Raw genomic sequence first — 19,501 nt, 5'->3', positions numbered from 1 at the left:
GCAGCAGGCCCTGGTTGTGTGATCTCAGATAAGTGCCTTATGCTCTGCCTTCTGTGGAATTAAAAGAATACTAATACAATCTATGCATCTCTATGAGACACGCAGACGAGTTGTCAGGACTAGTTGTCAGATTACAAGGCCATCCACTTGCTGCCATGGCAAAAAGAGTCAAATCCAAGTTCCGCATGGCCAGCAGGCTCTGCTCCTAGCGCCGCGCGCTCCTCCAGTCTCATCCCTCCCACAGCCTCTTGCTTTTCCCCCCGGGCGGTACCCAGCTACTGGCAATCCCTGAGGAGTCTGTGCTTTCGTTCTTGTTATTCTGTGTCTGAAATGCTCTTCCTCAACTTCTTCACTGGGTAAGATGTTGCCACATCCAGGACTTCTTGCCTGGTCCATTTCCCCTGACCTGCCAGGTCTGGGGAGTTGGCCCCCCTCACCTGCAGGCCACAGTCACACCCCCTACCACATAGAGAAATTTCTCAGACTCAGATCACCCCAAGGGCTGAGACTGCGCTGTATGCATCTTGGCTTCCCTGGTCCCTGGCTCACAATAGGTCCTCAGCGCATCTGGTCAGCCTGAGGCTAAGCAGGCATCGCCCAGCAGGCCAAAGAGGCTGAAGGAATTCATGGGAAAGGTACCCAACACGGCAGCACAGGAGTCATTCAGGGAACTGGGAGCAGTTTAGGGTGGAAAAAACAAGAATGTGGTCTGTGAAGAGATTCAAAAGGATGCCAGTCGTCCAAGAGCATGAACTCACATTCGGCTGCAACAAGAGAAAGCAGGATGCTCTTCCTCCCTCTTTCCCTTGCAAATCCCTCGAGAGAATCAAGTGTTCTCTCAGGCAGCCAGCCACCTTCCACGTCAACACCCACCACTGTGCCTGCTCCCAAACATCTCCGGGGGCTCGCCCAGCAAAGGCAGATGGCTTTTGAGAGCAAAGTGCTCCAGTTCTCTGACCGCCATGGCAACCAGCAGCGCTCTGGTTGTTTCCATTCCTGGCAGAGGCAGGAGGGTGGGGAGAAAGTGCTCTGCTTCTCCCCAACCCTGACAAAGCAATTATTACATTTCACATTAACTAAGAAATGTGGCTGGCAACTGCGCTTTTAGAGAGAGAAAAAGTGCTAAGCCCTGGTTTCATAGATGTACCTTTGCTTTTCACATTTTGTCCTTCTGGTGTATTAGCCTGGGAGCAGCTGAAAATGTCCCCATCCTTATTTTATTAGCATCGCCCATTATGCTGGTTTTCAAATAGCTGACTGGCTTAATAGAGGTGTGTAACCTTGGAAGACACGCATCCACATAGAAGTGTGCGTGCCAGCCTCTAATTTCTCATCCGTTCCCCTATAAGTTGAACTGCAGGCTTTAATTGGTCAAATCATTAAAGGATGTAATTAGAGCCTGGTGGAAGTAGGCTGGGGAGGGGGAGGGAAGAGGCAAACAGTGGTATCTATAATCAAGGGCATCACCGAAAACGCAGTGACAGGAACGCTTCTTATTTTGGCTTCCTGCCTTCCTGCTTGCCTGCCTATGATAAGAGCTGCTGGAGCAGTCTTCCACCACCAATAAATCATGTTCAGGCACCTATAACCCCACTGGTACACAAATCGTAGTTTCACGGCCTCTTCGTTCTTATTCATGCAGATCTTTCTGGCCTCTCTGGTCCACAATAGACCTTGAAGACCCTTCCAATGGAGTAGCTGTACTTGGAGCCTGAGCTTCCTTCAAAGGGTGCTGTAAACAGTGACCCAGGCAGCTCACTAGCAAATTCTGCAGCTTCCCTCTGCTAAGTTCCAGGGGCGTACAATGACCCATTGCAGCTCAGTGATAAGTTGCTAAAATTAGTTTACAAACCTCAGTAAAAACAACAGGGACAGGTAAAGAGGAGTGTGCTCAGAATAAGGGTACTGAGAACAAAGATTTGGAGGCCCCAAGGTAGAGGACAACTCCAGAGGCCCCAACTCTCAGGACCAGATCCCAAAAGAATTGCTACTAACCCAGTTCTGCTAGAGGCACTGGGAGCTCCAAGGAGACTCTCTCGCCATCCCCGCCTAGCGTGATTAAATGTGACTTACAAATGAGTGGCATGCACAGGGTACCACAGTCAATGAGTATTCCTGCAGAAATCAGACCACAAATTTGAAAGTTTAGGGCCCAATTCTGGCTACAGGAATGCTGCCAGTATTTGTCCCCGGGTCCTTATTTCTAATGGCTATGTCATTAGAAGGTGACTAACTCCACCATGACTGTTATCACTGACAGGCAGACAAAAAGATAGCAGGAACTGACCACCCTTCCAAGATTCTCCCTCAATTATGCTTCCTTTGATCTCCTGAAAAATAAAAAGAAGGAAAGAAAGAAGGAAAAGAACTTTCTCAAGGCAACTGGCTCTAATTGTAGCCTTCATGATTTTTTTGTTCCCTCTTCAATAAAAGTTCCTTATTTGAACTCAGAAGTTCACACACCAATTAAATGTGCATTTGTAGTGTGTCGAATATCGCTGCTCTCTTTTAACTGTAAAAGTACTTTGGTGAGAAAATGAAATTGTGGAAAAACCCAAATATAGCATCGTTTAGCCTGGCGTTTGCGTGGGTTTTGGAAATATTTATCTTGGGCTCTCCCAAGGGCTCAGCAGAAAGTCCTCAGAGACATGAGGAAGGGTGACCTGCACAGCTGATGGCACTGGATTTGCCACAAAACTTAAAAAGCCTCTTTAATCTAGTGTTGATTTTGAAACCATATTAAAACATGAGTTTCATGTTTGCATTACTTTCATATTGGACTCCAGATCCCTTTTAAATGATAAATGTTTCCAGTTAACTTCAGATAGAGACCCAGGAGACAGGCAGCTGGAAGGCAGCTTAGATATTGTGTAGTTCAGTCCAATTCACCCATTCTACAGATGAGAAAACAGAGGCTGAAAGAAAGCCAAGTAACTGAGAGGTATCCTGTTCAGTATTCTTTCTGCTACATGATATCAAATCTAATAACATGCTATGATTCTGATGACTAAGAGAAAAATGAAGCCATATCACTATTTTATCACATACATGAAACCACTGTCACTGTAAACATAGGTAACAAGGCCATTCATACTAAAATAACTGAAATGTACAAAGAGAAGAATAGAAAATATAATGTCTGAAAAAGAACAAGATCGATATCTCCCCTGGTTTCTATCAGTCCCAACAGCCCTGAATTTGGTAGCTGGGCTAGTTTTAGTTCCAACCCAAGATCACAATAAAATTAGAATTGGATCTAAGAGGAAATAAAACATTTAGACAAAGTTTGCCCAAGCAGTTTTCTCTCTGAGAATTCCTGAGATAAGTAAGTTATTCTACTTTTTATCTTCTACCTATGAAAAAAGGAAAACCAAGATGGTGGCAGCTTGAGCAAAGGAACATTTAAGACATGAATTTTAAAGTACAAGAAAAAAACTGGAGAGGATAGTTTTCAACATATTCCCTCAGGAGCTACCTCTTGAAAAGTGTCTTGGGCTTTCATTAGTTTCTTCAGCTCTGTTATGAGAGAACTGCGAATAAAGAGTGCAATATTTTGGTTCATTCAATAAATGTACTTAAATTTAGTTTAACAGTGTCAAATTCTCATGTGGAAATCAATCTGACAGACAATAGATTGTGATCAACATGTCACGACCCAGGAGGAGAATGTTATAGAATGCAGAATATAAGACACAGAACTTACCTGTTTTCCCTTTCTGACTGTCACATGGGGATGATGTAATGGTAAATACAACACCTAATTTGGTTTGAAGCTCAGTATCTATTTCTGTAAAATGGGAACAGCTCTGCTCTGTCTGGTGTGCTTTATTTAGTCCGAGGGAGGATGGAAGAAGGTTAGGAGCAGAGAAGAGAGGGCAAAGTGAAGGAATGTGAAAAGCATTTACACTCACCTACAATGATGGCTCCAAAGGCTGTGATCAGTCCTAAGTCATTGGAGCTAGTTTCTGACTCTAGATTAGACGCCAAGTGACCCAGTCAAAGTGTTTTAGCCAAGCCTGTAGGAGAAATTCATTTTCAGTAAAAAGTAAGGTATAACAACTATTGATTAGTGAAAAGAAGCAATATGCCTAAAAGGTCAAAAGGTGGGGCCCTGGAGTTAGGCAAACAGGGTTTGTCCCACCTTTGCCATTAATGAACTACAAGCTCCTTCACCTTTTGAATGCTGGTCTGTAAAGGGGAATAAGACTAATACCTGAAGATTACCTGAGACAATATGTCTAAAGCATTTGTGACAGTGTTCGGGGGATAGTAAACATTAAATCTATGTTAGCTATGAGAAACATTACCTGTTTTTTTTTTCAAAACATTAAGTTACTGATCAGAAAACAGTGGTTAGAAATACTGGAGAATGTTTCTGCTTAATGTAGCAAAAGTTCCCATTTCATATATAGCTTATTGGAAGAGACTGTTCCTAGATAAACTTTTCTAGCTTTGTGGGCACTGAGACTAAAGAAAGTAGCCGCTGCACAGACATGGCTGCATATGTTGACAAATGAAACTTAAGGGGAAAATAGTCTCTTGACTGTGTCCTCATGGGTTCCATGAGGACACAGTCAGCATCACAGACTCAGAAACACTACCATGTGTTTTACCGTCATAGGCAGGCCTCAACCAAAACCATATTTGACTTGATTTCTACTTAAAGGCTGTAAATAAGGTCAAATTTATATCTTTATATTAGCATAGAAAACACTGTTCCACCGGTGTTGCATCTACAGATCAACTTCCTGACTCTCTTTCTTTCTATAATCTCATTGCTAGTTAGAAAGCCACTATTAAGTATATATTGGTACTAAGCAGTGTGCCAGGTGCTAAGGTTTCAAGGTGGACCAGTCCAGTGGACTCAAAGTCCATTGGGAAACATAGGTATAAATAAATATTCATAACAATAACGTGTGGGAAATGTTATAATCAAGGTATAATTTGTGCCTGTGGAATTGACGAAAGCTTGCAAGAAAGCAACTTTTGAGAGGTGTCTTAAAGCATGAGTAGAACTTTGCAAGGCAGGAAAGGGAATGGCACTGACAGAAGAAACTCAGGTGACAGAAGATGGCATTTCTAAATAAATATGGTACTAGCACCACAGGCACCAAAATGACACCAATGTTCTCAGAAGTTTCTGTTGTTTCTTTTTCCCTCACTTCCCCACACCTTAACCCACAACATGCAGCCATGGAGGATTCCAGAATTTGCCCAGAACTTGTAGAGATTGTAACAGTAGTGGCTTCTGCTACTGTGAGTACAGGAAAATGGAAAAAGAAAAGGATATCAACTGGGAAATTATCTATACCTGGCAATGAATTCTCATTTCACACTTGAATCTGATTCCAATGGCAGGCGTCAACTGGCCACCCAGCTACTAGTGTTCCATGTGCAACAAAAGCATCAGGATGTCCTTGTCTGTTTGTTGTGACTGTTGGCTTTCCCACAGGTTTCACAAGACAGGAAAGGGTAGCACTGGGCACCAATTCCTTAGGCTAGATAATGCTGTATTCCAGAGTGTGTTGTCTTCATTTAGAATTTAGACATCACCAATTCCCAGAAGTAGAAAGCTAAGTTTTCTTCTTAAGTATATACAGAGAGGTTTAGTTCCATAAATACTGCCTTATTTCAATCCACTAAGAATACCACATGCAATATATGTGCATGGGGATATATATACTAAGGGTCCTAAAAAATGTATACACATTTTAAGAAAGATGTCACTTTGGTCAACATTGCTCAAGCAGTAGTTCGCCGTACTCAGAAGTGTCTGGACACTGATGGTAACCACTTTGAGCACCTCTTATAATTGCAGAAGTCAAACGTGACTTGTATTCATCTTTTGTTATCAGTATATATTGAATATTACAATTTCAATAGTCTTTTTTACCTTTCTTAAAATGTGTATACATTTTTTTGGCACCGTGTATGTGTGTGTGTGTGTGTGTGTATGCTAAAACATATAAAGTAGGAATAAAAAAAATAATGTTTGAAAGGGAATAAAAATAATATCTTCCCCTGGTATCTATCATATATATCATATGCATATATATCAGTGTGTATAAGACACAGTATTCTAGAATAATGCTTTCTGATTTCTTGGGAAAGAAGTTTCATATATATATAAAACATAATACCTATTCTACTTTCAGAATGATCAGACGTTTATAATTAAATTATAGTGAATTGAGATTTACTTGATTTCTTAATATAATGAATATGAATGTGGAAAATAACACAGTATCTTCGGAAGTATTCAATCTACTCACTTTAAGACACTGAGAAAGACGCACACATAATTCACTTTTCATTGTTGATTATAAAAACCATGACAGAGAAACCAGAACATATAGTCATTGTTTTTGAGTTACTATAATACAAAGGAAGAAACCCGTCTGGCGCATGCTCTTTGTGGTCTCCTCGTCCACAGCCATCCACATTGCGGCGCATTTGTGCAACCTGGAGCGCTACCACCTGAGCCAGTCAGCAGAAGCGGAGGGACTTCTGGCTGCACTTTCCAAACTTGGCGACACCCCAAATGAGAGCTACATCAACCCCATCCGGACCTCCCACTCAGTGAGTTCTCCTTGCTATCTAGTTTCTCATCTGAAAAATCCTTCCTTTTCCAATCCCTTCAAAATCAGGAACACTATTTCAAAAGCTTTTAATGAAAGAGCTCGAGAGAAGACGTTCCTGCCAAATGTTAACATCAATTTCACCTTCTTAAAAAAAAAAAAAAAAAGTTATTTTTTTTCTGCCATAAATATTGCTAAGAGGTTGTGAGCAAGGAGAAAAACTGATGCCACTTAATTAGTTTATAGCAAAAAAAATAATAAATACACCTTAACAGGAAATGCAGTAACCTGTTATATCCCTAATATTTTAAAATTGAAAAGCACCTCATGATTAGGTATTTTTTTGCTGACGTTGGAATCATAAAGAATATGAAGGGCCCTCTAAATCCAGAGATCATCAATTAGACGTCTGCAATTTCAATTTGCAAATTGTCTTCTGGGTTTCTTCTCTCGTGTCATATTTTGGCACACATGTGACTAGCCGGTTTGCCAAATCAGGTGCTAGGCAAAGGAGCTAATTTCCTAATGAGACCTGTATGGCTAGTGACATCGTCAATGCTAATAACCTGTGTGCACAGAGTGGCAGCACACGTGGGAAACAAAAGGAAAACCAAACATGTAGCCACAGAAATCCACCTGCTGAGATTAAGACATTCCTTTCACTTAATCTACCCCCTACCGCTTTCTTCTTAGTTGATCTAAACCTTTGGCCATGTACGGCCATATTGGAATATGCATCTAGAAAATGAAGCAGGTTTTTAAAAAAAATCTATATTGCCCAAGAAGAGCCCTAAGACAATGCACTGCAGAAATGGAAGTCTCTCCATTACCATCTGGGGCATCTCTCTCAGTGACCATTTTGTCCATGTACCCTTATTTGAAGAAGCAAAATCCCAAGTCTCTCTTGGGGGAAATTGTTCCATGTCATGTCCCCTAATTACCCTAAGATGGTTTCCAATATCAGGCCATTGATCAAGTAGCGCTACATTTTCTCACCTGATGGTAACTCAAAGCACAAAGTTCACAATTATAAATCCAAACTGCCGATGGTCTGAGCCTATGGGAATGCCTCTGGTGTACTCCTTTGAGCTGCAGCATTTGTCTGGGCACCTACGGGGTTAACTGTTTTCCCCACTAAGGCTCTGCAAAGTTCATTGCTACACACACCCAAGAATAAACTTCAACATTTTGAAGAGACTATATAGTAAATAGCATTTACTATAAACACTCGTACAGTAATTTAAGATAATTAAACTACTTCTAGTATAGTTATTTCAAAATTTTAAAAGAAATATCCTATGTAAGTACTGATTAAGTCCAGAAAACCCTCTAATTTGGGGTATACGGAGAAAGGTGAGTATCAGTACTTTATAGAATATTGCTAAATAGATGCAGTGAGATTATTTTAGAGGGTACATTGCAACTCAAAGCAGTCTGTAAGTATGATACAAGAAAAGGGCAGTGGGGGATTTGCTTTAATAAGCAAAGAGCGATGATTTGAAATTAGCACATCATATGATGTAAGTGGATTTCTACAATGTGTGAGTACACTTGAAAAAAAATCTTTTAAATGTTTTAGACATACCCTTTTCAATTTTATTTCCACTGTTGGCTCTATGAATCAAAAGTAAACACCGGAGAAGTCCCTGTCAAATTTTACCCCGCAATCTCAAAGCAACCCAAATTAATGACATTTTACTGACAAACGACACAGAGTGAGTTTATTGAGCTCATGGTCTCTCAAGGATAATAACACAATGTATGAATACTGATGACTTGATAAGATATGGGAAACTCACAATAAAAACAAAATGCTTTGTGGTTCATAGTCTACGTAACAGGCTATTTAACCATTTCCTGAATCCCCAGGTCAAATTCTGGCCTTTTGGCAGTGTGTCTACCAGATAAGAATAGCTGTATCTTTATTGATCACCTAGGATTTACAAAGTCTTATGCCAAGCCTCCTGAGGTGGCATGAAAGAAATGCAAGTCATGGTCCTTCCAATTAAAAAGCAAAAGCAAGGAGTAACTACCAGAGGAAGAGACTCTGCAGCTGCTCTAAGGAACCTCTCAAAAAAAAGTGTTTATTAATATTAAAATGCACTTAAGCATGGCGATCCACATTTTTATTTTAAAAATTTAAAAAGTTGAAACTCAGATATATATATTTTGCCATATCTTATTTTTAAATGTATTTTCATATATTGTCCTAATTTTGATTCCACATATTAATAGTAACTTGGACATGAAAATTGATTTATACAGATGAAAAATGTAATTATTGAAATGCATTTGAGGAAATTATCACAAAGCACGTGTCTGCCATCAGATGGGAGAGAGAAAAGGGCAAGGAAGCTCCCTTTTTGAGTTGTATGGGGACCATTTTGAAGCTAATCTGTGTCTGATTAGCACATTTTGATTGCTCCTTGCTTGGACTCCCCAAGTATTGGTCCTCAAGTGGAAAATGAGAACTAAGATATTAATGTCATGGCATTTCTGTCTTTCAGAACACAACCACTGAGTTGCTATCGACAATCGCAGGCATTACTGGCCTGTTGATCTCTCTGGCTTTAATCTTAATCATGACCTCTTCCACCGAGTTCATTAGACAGATCTCCTACGAGTTGTTCTGGTACACACACCACGTGTTCATCATCTTCTTTATCAGTCTGTCCATCCACGGGGCAGGGTAAGTCCCTACTGTACTCAGGGTGTATGGTTTTTATCTCTGCGAACCTCAGAATAACCTTAGAATGGCCTTTGGATGGAGGAACATGGCATGCAGGACACATAAATCACACGAAAAAGCACATTCACAGTGGCAAATTCACAGTACAGCTTTTTTAGTCATACTGAAAATAAGTGACATAGATGGTGAAGTATTATATTTATTTTTCCAGCTAACTCTGTTGGGGCGTCTTGACATTTTTATAACATGCAGGAATTGTAACAAAGGCTAGCTGACAAGAGATCCATGTTTCGTTTAGAACCTATTTGCGCAATAAAATTTATGTGGGATTAATCAGGATATGTATTTTTGACACCCAGATGTCACTTCTGCTTGACCAAAACCATCCACTAGGAAACTCAGTGTGGGGCAGAAGACAGTGTGTGAGATGGCCTATCTGACCTGGGCTCTGCCACTGGTCATCAGGGTGACAGTGTGCAAGCCTTTTACCGTATTTTGCCATGTATAATGAGCACTTTTTTGCCCAAATTTGTGAGGGAAAAATAAGGATGCGAATTACACATGGGAAGTATTAATTCCGTATCTATACAAATGTTTTTAACTCTTCTATTTGTACTTATGAGTTAAAAGTGCAACTCTAGAAATCAATAATAATATCCGTATGCAAAATAATATCCTAGATTATGATAATCGGTTTTGTTGAACTTACGACGAACTTGCAACAACAAAGAGTTCTTTGCCTTCTGTGATGCATAATATCATAAATTTGTTACCGGTACATAAAATTTCTTGTACCTTGTATCTGTTTTGTAATTATTGGTTATATTAAATTTCTTGTACCATAATACGTTAAAAAAATAAATGCTCAAATTCCTTTATAGTACAAAAAACAAGTACCTAAATGAAAACAAATAAAAATTTGAATTAAAAAATTAAAATGAAAGATTTTTTTTCCCTGAAAGTTTGGGACCACAAATGTTAGTGCACATTATACACAGCAAAATACGTTAAATTCTCTGGCCCTCAGTCTCCCCATTTGACTTTTAAGATTCCTTTTTGCTCAAACATCCCATAAAATGCTGCTCTGGCACTCAACACCTACCTGACACTGTTAATCTTCTTCATCAGGAAGCAGGAGTAGCACCTGAAGTATAACAGTCTCCAATACGATGTTTTCCATTCTTTAAATACAGAGAATGGCATAAAAATGTACACATTTTAAGAGATGTTATCTATGTATCACTTTTCGAAGTTGAATTGAATTACGGTAGCAATGTGTAGTAGGACATTCACTCAAAAGATGGTGTTAATCAAATGAAAGCTAGCATCGTTCATTGTATTACAATTTTAATACAGTTTTTTTTCCTTTCTTAAACTGTGTATACATTTTTTTGGCACCCTCTGTATTATCAAAATAGTTCTGGACCAATTAACTGATTGATGTCTATAAACTAGCTTGTCCCATGTTAATTATTTCATAAACTGGTGCCTCTTTTTTTCCTTTTACAATGTCAAAGAACACTCATATGCATGACCTATTTGGCCTTGACAATAGTCCTATCCAACAGTCAGGGCTGTCATCCCCATTTCATTAGGAAGAAACAAATATTCAGAGGGTTAATTGATTTGTTCAAGGTCCCAGGACAAGTAAATGACAGACCTAGGACGCCAGTCTTCAGACAACCAAACCTAGTAACAGAAGTATGGGTCTTCATTACCAGAGGTGGGCTCCATTTCTGCCCAGCCCTGGAAGAGCGAACACATGGCAACAGAGACTGCACCACACGGTGACTGTGGGACCTGTGTGGGGCCAGATGGTAGCTCCTCTGGATCTGCACCTCAGCAAGTCAACTGCCTCCTCTAACCTCCCCGCACACTAGATATTCCTTTCATCTCGGCGCCCTACTCCTAGAACGGGGTCATCCATCAGCTGCTGCTGCTTATGCCTGATTAAGACCTCCTTCCCATCCATAAGCTTGTCTGATACACAAACCTGTGGAAGGAAGAATGGTCCTTGGGAGCATATTGCACCCTACACAACTGCCTCTCCCTCTGCGAATCCTCGTCAGTCAGTGTTCACATTGCTTCTGCTGCTTGGCCAAGGTTTTCTAATCTCTTTTAGCTTTAAAATATCTGCAGTTAGCTCCTCTGAATGTGTGATGGATCCCTCACCCTGACTTTTTGTATCTTGGGGGTGATGGTGTCTGGTCCCAAAGTGTTCCATCCCGAAGACTGTCAGCCCCGCCTCTCCCTGCAGAGTCTTCTCCTGATGCCGGGGTGTTAACCCCTGTAGAACGTTTAAGAAGCTCTCACAACCCACGCACGTCTAGAAGTCTCTTCACAAAAATTAGGCACGTACCCCCCCCTTATCCCACCTCCCCCGCCTTCACACCCCGGATCATTGCAGAAGCACAAGAGGATTTCAGTGGGCAGTGCTTCATTGCAGATATTTTTAATACCCAAATAACATTTCATAAGATAAAATTTTTCAGTCATTTTAACTTAGTTGAAAGGCTTATTTTGGGATAAGGACCTCATTTAATCTTCTCAGCTTGAAGTATTCTACAGCTACTATTTACGCAAAAGTAATTTGCAAATTCTGTACGAAATGCCAGTAAAGTAGGATTATTGGAATGTGTTAAAGCCCACTAAGCTTCCTATCATGGGATGGCATAGATGAAGACATAAAAAACTTAAAATTTTTAAAAAGATACTGCATCGGAATGTCCGGAGGCTTCTTCAGATAATATAGGGAATGAGCCTGAGAACGAAAGTGTTAAAATGTACAGATTCTTCTCCTCTAGGTTTCATTTACCATTCACCCTCCTGTGTCTGGGCATCATTTGCTCACGGAAGATTCAGAGATAGTTTTGCTCATCTAACTCCAAGGGACGTTACCAAGTTTGGATGACTTCCATAAAACAGAGTGGGACAAAAGCCAAGATGCCGGTTCTCTGGACGTTTCCCAGGACATTGCTGCTCCCTTCTCCCAGGCCCTGTGCCTTACAAGGGGACATGTTACCCCACAGACTCCCCAGGACAAGAGCCTTTTTATGCTGAAGTGCCTCAGTCTGTGAGCATCATGTTTCTCAAAAATAAATCAATGTATTTTATTCAGAAAGACCGAGGAACTGAGCAACTCCCAGATTACATGGCCTCAATATCTTCTTATGTTTCACCACCTGGGCACCAATGGGTAAACCGAGGAACTGATACCAAAGCAACCAGTCAAAGTCAGTCCTTCCCACATTTGTGGCAAATATAACACAGCAGGATCACTGGACTCTTGTTCCAGTGGTCCGTTCACAAAGGCCAGCTTTCTTTTTCACTCTCAAATTCATCAATGTGGTCCTGAAGACACACTTCTCACTGACCTATTCTGACCCTGTCAAAACTAGGTCTGCCAGTGGTCCCTGGGGTAAAAAAAAAAATCATTATTCAGGGCACTGCTTCTGACTTCTTCACTTGAAAATTTCTAGGTGCTCAGAAACAAACCAAGGAAGGTAAAAGTTAAATAAATCTGCAAAAGACCCAAATAGTACAAAGTTAGCCAATTAGCCCGAATCAGCAATCAGGACGAGATGTAACCTAATTAAATTCAACAATCTACAAAAGGATGTGTTCAAACAATTTCCCTTCATTATGAATTCTCTAATATAGACACTTTCAATTTAACACAGATACCACAGAGGGGCACTTCTTTTCTGGGTTCTTCAAAGTTACTCCAAGCTTCTTAAATTCGTATTTTTAAAGGTGCTAAGGGAAATGAATGACAGCCCGTTGCAAGACAGTGCAAGTGTTCTGCCAGAGCCCACCGTGGAATATATGTCCGTGTTATCACCAGGCTGCACAAAATCAATTTTACATTTTTGCATTTTGTGTTTTTTTTAATGGCAAGTCGGATCGTGCGAGGCCAAACTCCCGAGAGCCTCTTGCTACACAACGTCACCTTCTGTAGAGACCACTATGCTGAATGGCAGGCAGCTGCCCAGTGCCCAGTGCCTCAATTTTCTGGCAAGGAGCCTTCGGTAAGAATGAACCCAGGAGCTTTTAAAAATAGCTGTCTCCATAGTTAAAATAACTAGAGCTTTTATATGCCTGAGAAAAGAACAGCCCACGTCACCACTAGACAAAGCCACTTCTTTATTAAGTGTGTTAATGGAGAAATCGAGTTATGGGTAATTTTAAAAGGGGTTTACTGCCAAAAGCACTCTGTCCGTTTTGCAATGTGTTCTTCTACTTCCATTTAAATATGGATGTCTGATATTGTGAGGATTCATAGTACTGCAAGCACAGCAATGTCTCTGGAGGAATTAGAAAGCCATGTGGCGTGCCACCCGCTGCTCTCAGCAAGCTCAGCGCCCCTCTCCCTTCTCCATTCTGAGAACTAATAGCATCACTTCTCAAACAAATGTTAAGCAACAGCCAAATGAGAATCATGCCCTCGTTCTAAGCTTGCTTCTTTCTTTCTATAGCTTTTGGAATGGGGGAAAAATGGGGTGTTAAGTGCATTTACTTCCTGTTCTAATTAAGCTCCCATAACTGAAATAAGGACTAAGGTAGCCAAAAGAGTGGGTGATAATTAGAGTAGATGATAATGTCCACCAGATCTCAAAAGAAATCTTTCCTGGGTATGCTGTAATCATTACTGTTGGTGGCAAAGATAAATAGAAATAATGATCCTATTTGGTCTCCTCAGGTATCTTAGAAGAATACAAACTGTGGGACAGCTGGGTGAGGCATGAAAAAAACCATGAAGCCAACAGATTAAAACTAGAAGAAAACAAGTGTCAAAAAAAAAAATACATGTGTCATAAAAAATGGGATAATAGTATATAAATGGTGGGGATTTAGGGAATTCAGTCATCAACTTATGAACAATAAAATGGTCAGCTGTTTCTGAAATCCTCAAATAAATTAAGCACTGGATTTTTAAGGGTGAAAAATGATGGGAAGACTGTTTAAAACTGAAAGAGCTAGGATAGATGTGCCCATTAGGATGTGGTTCTTTTAATGGCCAGTATAGATTGTCTCTGTCTTAAACTCAACTATCAGTAGCTACTACCTAACCTGCATATTAATGAGGCGCACGAAAGCCTGTCTAAAATTTTCAGCTACAGCATCTCCATAAAAAAATCAATACCCTCCCACACCTCATGAATACAGACCAGAGCCTACTCCCAGCAGCAGCATATGCTGACATTAATTACCATTAAAAGGGGGAAACTGACCCATCTAACTCTCCCCGGCAACACCTCCTTGCACACCCAAATTCATGTTGTCACTCTTTCACATTATTTTTAATGGATCCTGATTCAAAGCATGTGAGGGCTGTGCAATTACCGCTTGGCTGGATGTACAATATTCTCTCTGATGTCTTATAGGCACTGAGTCCAGAAAGCATCCCAAGGACGAGGAAGGGTTCCTGCGCTTCACTGCCCCACACCAACCCGGTTTTGGCAGGACTCCATCCCTTCCTTTTTGCCTCTCTTAACTCAGTGCATTTTCATGGCGCTTTTATCAATAGAATGTTTATCAATTCACCTTCAGTGGTGCGCTACTCCCCATGCTAGGATGGAGGATGCTTCATACATCACCTCCGAGGAACTGAACTGATCAAAGGAACCAATTATATCTTGCAGTCCCTTCTCCCCCACTTGTCTCACTGCCCCTTTCCTCCTGAAACTCACAGTCACATACAAACTCCAAATTCTAGAATTGTTCATGCAACCCATTCTCAAAAGACACCTGGTCTTCTTTAGCCAAAGAAGCACCTTATGTTATTTAACTATGGCATCAGTAAGTAATAACAAAGAGCAATAATAATAATAATGATAAGGCTGATGCTTTTTAAGTTATTAGGGAATGATGTCAACAGTACAGGGGAAAGCTTTAACTGAGGTAGAGTCGATTCAGCAAATTTTTTCCAGTTGGCTATTATATACTTAGAGTTGCACTAGATGCAGGATTCAGAGACATGGTTCCTGCCCCTGGAAACCTTATTGTCTAGAAAAAGAGGCCATTCATAAACACACACATAAAATAAAATCCAAGCCAGCATGTTCTTACTTTCTGGTAGGGATGAAAAACCAAGAGTGAAAGTGGAGGAAACAAGTTTCATTACTACATGTTTTAAATCAACATGGTTTTATTTCTATCATAAAATACTCACTGTACTATGACTTTCTGAGTCTTTTGGAGAAGAAAAAATAAAGCTAAGAATCCATAGAGTATTTTAGCATTAAAGAAACCTAGATACTAAATAGTACGGCCCCTTTATTTAATAGATGGAGAAGTTGAGACCCAAGGAGCTTTAACTTTTTATCTGTGGTCACAAAGGGCATTCACAGCAAAGCCACATCAAGAAACCAGAGCTTCTTACTCTGTGGCCATGACCTGTCATCTCTATACTCTTCAAATTCATTTGGAATCTCTGGCCTTCTCCCACCCGCCATTTTGTTAGCTCTCTGCTGCTATCTGCGGTACATATCCCTGACATTGTACTTATCTCTCTGAATAAAGCTAAAACATTTAAGAGCTTGGAGCAAACCCAAATAATAATTTCTTCCAACTCATTTTACAAAACAGAAATTTGAACATAAAAAGGATCAAGATTTGCCTAAAGCATAGGGTAGGGATGGTAACCCCAAGACCGGAAACCAGGTCTCTGAGACACAGCTCTGGTTCTACCTTGCCAACTGCCCCTTTTGCTCTGAGCTGTGGCCTCCTTGTCGTCACTCACACTTGTCTAACCTGGTCATTGCTGTGAGGACATTCTTCTATGATTCACCTCGGGCCATACCTCCCCCTCACTCCCTAACTTCCAGGGGTTCCAGGACTATCACAGTGGACTTAACTCGTGTTTTCTCTTCCTGGAGCAATTTATATACTAGAGTAGAGATAGAGCCGAGGATGAATAGCTTACAATTCTCCTTTCTGACAAACCATACAAAAATAATAATACTAATTCATCCCATTTTATCAACAAGGGAAAATCAGGAACTATGACTAAGTTGACACCATCAAAATGAAGTCCGTGATGTCTAAAACTTTGTAAAATGGGCAAGGAAGATTATTTGTAAAAATACATAGAGACTATGTGAGTGCCTTTACAAATATCTCTCTAAATTTATATAGAAAGAATTGCATTCTGGCCATTATTTCTGTAAATATCCAGACCAATTCTCTAAACACTTTTTGGTTCATTTGAGCATAAGTGACCTAAGGATTTATTCCCTAGATCCAACCCCATCCTTCAAGTCTACCCCTTCCTGTCTTTTTCTTTCCTCTGCTCACCATCCCCACCTCACCCACAGCATAGGTAGACAAAGGTTTTATTCTCTCCATTATTCTGAACACGTTGCTGAACCCCACTGAGGCAGAAAAGAATAGGTAGGCCAAATTGCTTTGTGTTTCCTGCATAAATCAAGCCTTTATCAGATAAACAAGAGGCTCCCAGGGAAAAAGCAGAGAAGGCTGATGTAGGTGAGAAGAGGTGCCATGCAAACACACCCAGAAATAAACAAATGATAAATACAAACAACAAGAAAGATAATAGAAGTAAAAATAATGCTGAAGGGCTTGTGACCTGTCAACAGAAAAGATGGAGCAGGATAAAGGGCAAGGAAATAGTGAGCATTAAAGATAGTCCATAGATGAGGGTTTTGTGAACATCTGAATTCAAAACTATGAGACATCCTCCTGCTTCTAAGATAGTAAGTGTACTAGGAGTAAGCCTATGGAGTTAGAATACCAGGGAGGGGATGTACGAACATTATGAAAAGGGTTGAGTTCCAGTCCTGGCTGTTTGTGCCCTAGCTTTGTCTCTCTAGGCAACTCTTATCCGTTCCCAGAATGTCTGGTTTTTAATTCTATAAATGCAAAATTAGGCTCAATTTCCAAGAACTCTTAACATCCTGAAATTCAATGAATGAGTACGGCTCTAATGTTTTGTCAAACAAATGTCAATACCAACGTCAGTGTTGGACAGGAAGAAATGTGATTACATGGTAAATGCTCTAGGGACGCACCAGGGTTCTAGAAAGAGCACAGGTGGTCAGGCACATTGGGGTTTGCATCTTTACTGGGCGTCTTATGGCTTTTGTGACCCGGACAATTTGATCTTGCTGAGCCATAGTTTCCTCTTCTGTAAAATAAAGAGACAATCATATGCCTTGTAGGGTTGTTTGGTATGAGACTTAGTATAAGTCTTCAAAATTTTTCAGTTTCCATCCCTTCCCTTTTAGGGGAAGAAGACACCTGATACAGGAATAGCCTGCTGGTAAACCGATGGTCGGTATTGCAGATTTTACTCAGAGAAGGTTAATGTAGGATGGGCTTTAGTAAGAATGGAAATATTTCCTGTCACAATTCTCCAGGCAATTGTTGAGGCTTTTGTTCTGATTCTGTAAACATAGATTTAAAATGCTGAGAAACTAACTTTGTGTTTTATTCCAGATAATAGTGGCTGTGCATGTGTATGTGAGTGTGTACGTATGTGGGTGTGTGTGTTTCTTCAGGCAGACCCCCAAGTTGTGCTGTATTGTTGGCCCCCCAAAATTACCATTCAAAATGCTTTTATTTCATTTCCTATATTTTATGTTGGCTTAACAATGTAGCTTTGTAAGCTTTTGACTTTGGCTGAGTTTGGAAGCATTTATGACCCTATCATATATAACATAAACATCAATCTGCTTTCTTATTTCTTTGCAAATTCAATTATTTCTAATTACAGAAAGGCATCATTGATCAAGTAAGCATAAAAACCAATACAGAAGAGTTTAATCTCTTAAATAAGCTCGTAGACTTCAAGGAATAATTGAATGTTATAGTATTTAATACAAGGAGACATCTTTGTTGTTGATAACTGGCTCAGAGTTAAAGGGAAATGTCTGAACCCCATCATGTTATATATTGATTGGGTTCAAATTGAAAATATTTGGATTCTATTTTCATTTCCTCTTCCTCTCTCTCTCTGCAGGCTTGGAAATGGGTTTTAGGCCCTGTGGTCTTGTATGCATGTGAAAGAATAATTAGGTTCTGGCGATTTCAACAAGAAGTTGTCATTACCAAGGTATGCATATAGCTTTATGTTGGAATAAAAGCCTGAGTGTAGATGAAAATTTTTTATTAGCCCAAGTTTTTAATTTGCCATTTTTATTGCAGAAGTGTCAGTAATTTAGAGGCTCATCTTCTGTTCTAATAATTGCTCGCATCCTGCACATCTTTTAGTGTGACTAATTTTACTGAAGGCAGGGATCAGGGTTCCAGAACGGTACACAGAATTCTGATAAAGGTTATGGTACAGCATGAGAATCATCTGCATTCCTCCTTATTTCAGTTTCTCTTCATGGGGAAACGGGCAGGGGGACTGAGTGTGCTTTACATTGGACATAGTAACTTCAAGCATGTTCCCTTCCCTCACCACATAAAGACACAGATTCTGCAAACACACAAATAATATGCAAACATTTTCAAGCCCATATACTCATACTTAGAATTACTGAAAAGAAGATGAGGGAACAGACACCCTGGAGTTCAAAGGGAAAGGGGGCCCTAAGGGGTTTCAAACAGGGAAGAAGGATCTATGAGGGGCTGCCTCCCAGCCAATGAGTGCTCTGTAGTAGCCTGTTTCAACCTTGCAGCTCTCCAGTATTCACCTCATGCCTGAGAAAGATATGAGCAGGTAGACCAAGAACACACCCAGGAGACTGAAGAAGTACCAAATACTCTCCCCCCAGTTTTTTCAATATCTAAGAAGAACTTCTCTGCCAACCAAACCTATACTGATTTGCTAATAACAATATTACCAGAATAGCGTCTCTTTAACTGTCTTCATGGAAGCAGATGCATGGAAATTGCTTCGTATTTCTGTTTTAAGCTGTTTCTATGTTACTGTTTTTAAGTTAAGCACCAAAGGCTATGAGGCTATATCAAAAGCTAGACAGTAAAACTTGGAAAAATCTGCTAGAGCTGTTACTAGGGAGATAATTTAACAGCCAAATCAGAACGAATATCAGTAGGCAGAGGAGAAACAGACCTAATGATTAAAATGCGGTGAAATTCTCTTTTGTATGGAAAAATACTGTCACAGAATATCTAGACGTTAGATTTTGTTCCCTTATACCGCTAGCCAAAAAATAAAAAACAACAAACATGGGGGCCTGGAGAAATTTTCAGGAAAAAAGATGGAAATCTAAGAAGGGAAATCCATTCTTTCCTTCTGATAAGTAGC

General features: G+C 40.2%; 1 protein-coding gene across 3 annotated transcripts in view; it reads left to right on the top strand.

The window, feature by feature from the left end:
* NOX3 (NADPH oxidase 3) overlaps positions 1-19,501 on the top strand; it is a 63,669-nt gene that overhangs the window by 8,947 nt on the left and 35,221 nt on the right. For all 3 annotated transcript variants that reach the window (XM_074333736.1, XM_074333735.1, XM_074333734.1), the window contains 4 exons: positions 6,434-6,579; positions 9,086-9,267; positions 13,166-13,295; positions 18,248-18,340. In XM_074333736.1, the coding sequence (XP_074189837.1) occupies positions 6,434-6,579; positions 9,086-9,267; positions 13,166-13,295; positions 18,248-18,340 (551 nt within the window). The remainder of the gene's footprint in view (positions 1-6,433; positions 6,580-9,085; positions 9,268-13,165; positions 13,296-18,247; positions 18,341-19,501) is intronic.

The sequence above is a fragment of the Rhinolophus sinicus genome, linkage group LG05, assembly GCF_036562045.2.
Source record: "Rhinolophus sinicus isolate RSC01 linkage group LG05, ASM3656204v1, whole genome shotgun sequence".
In the NCBI taxonomy this organism is placed as follows: domain Eukaryota; kingdom Metazoa; phylum Chordata; class Mammalia; order Chiroptera; family Rhinolophidae; genus Rhinolophus; species Rhinolophus sinicus.
This window is presented reverse-complemented; position numbering and strand designations above follow the sequence as displayed.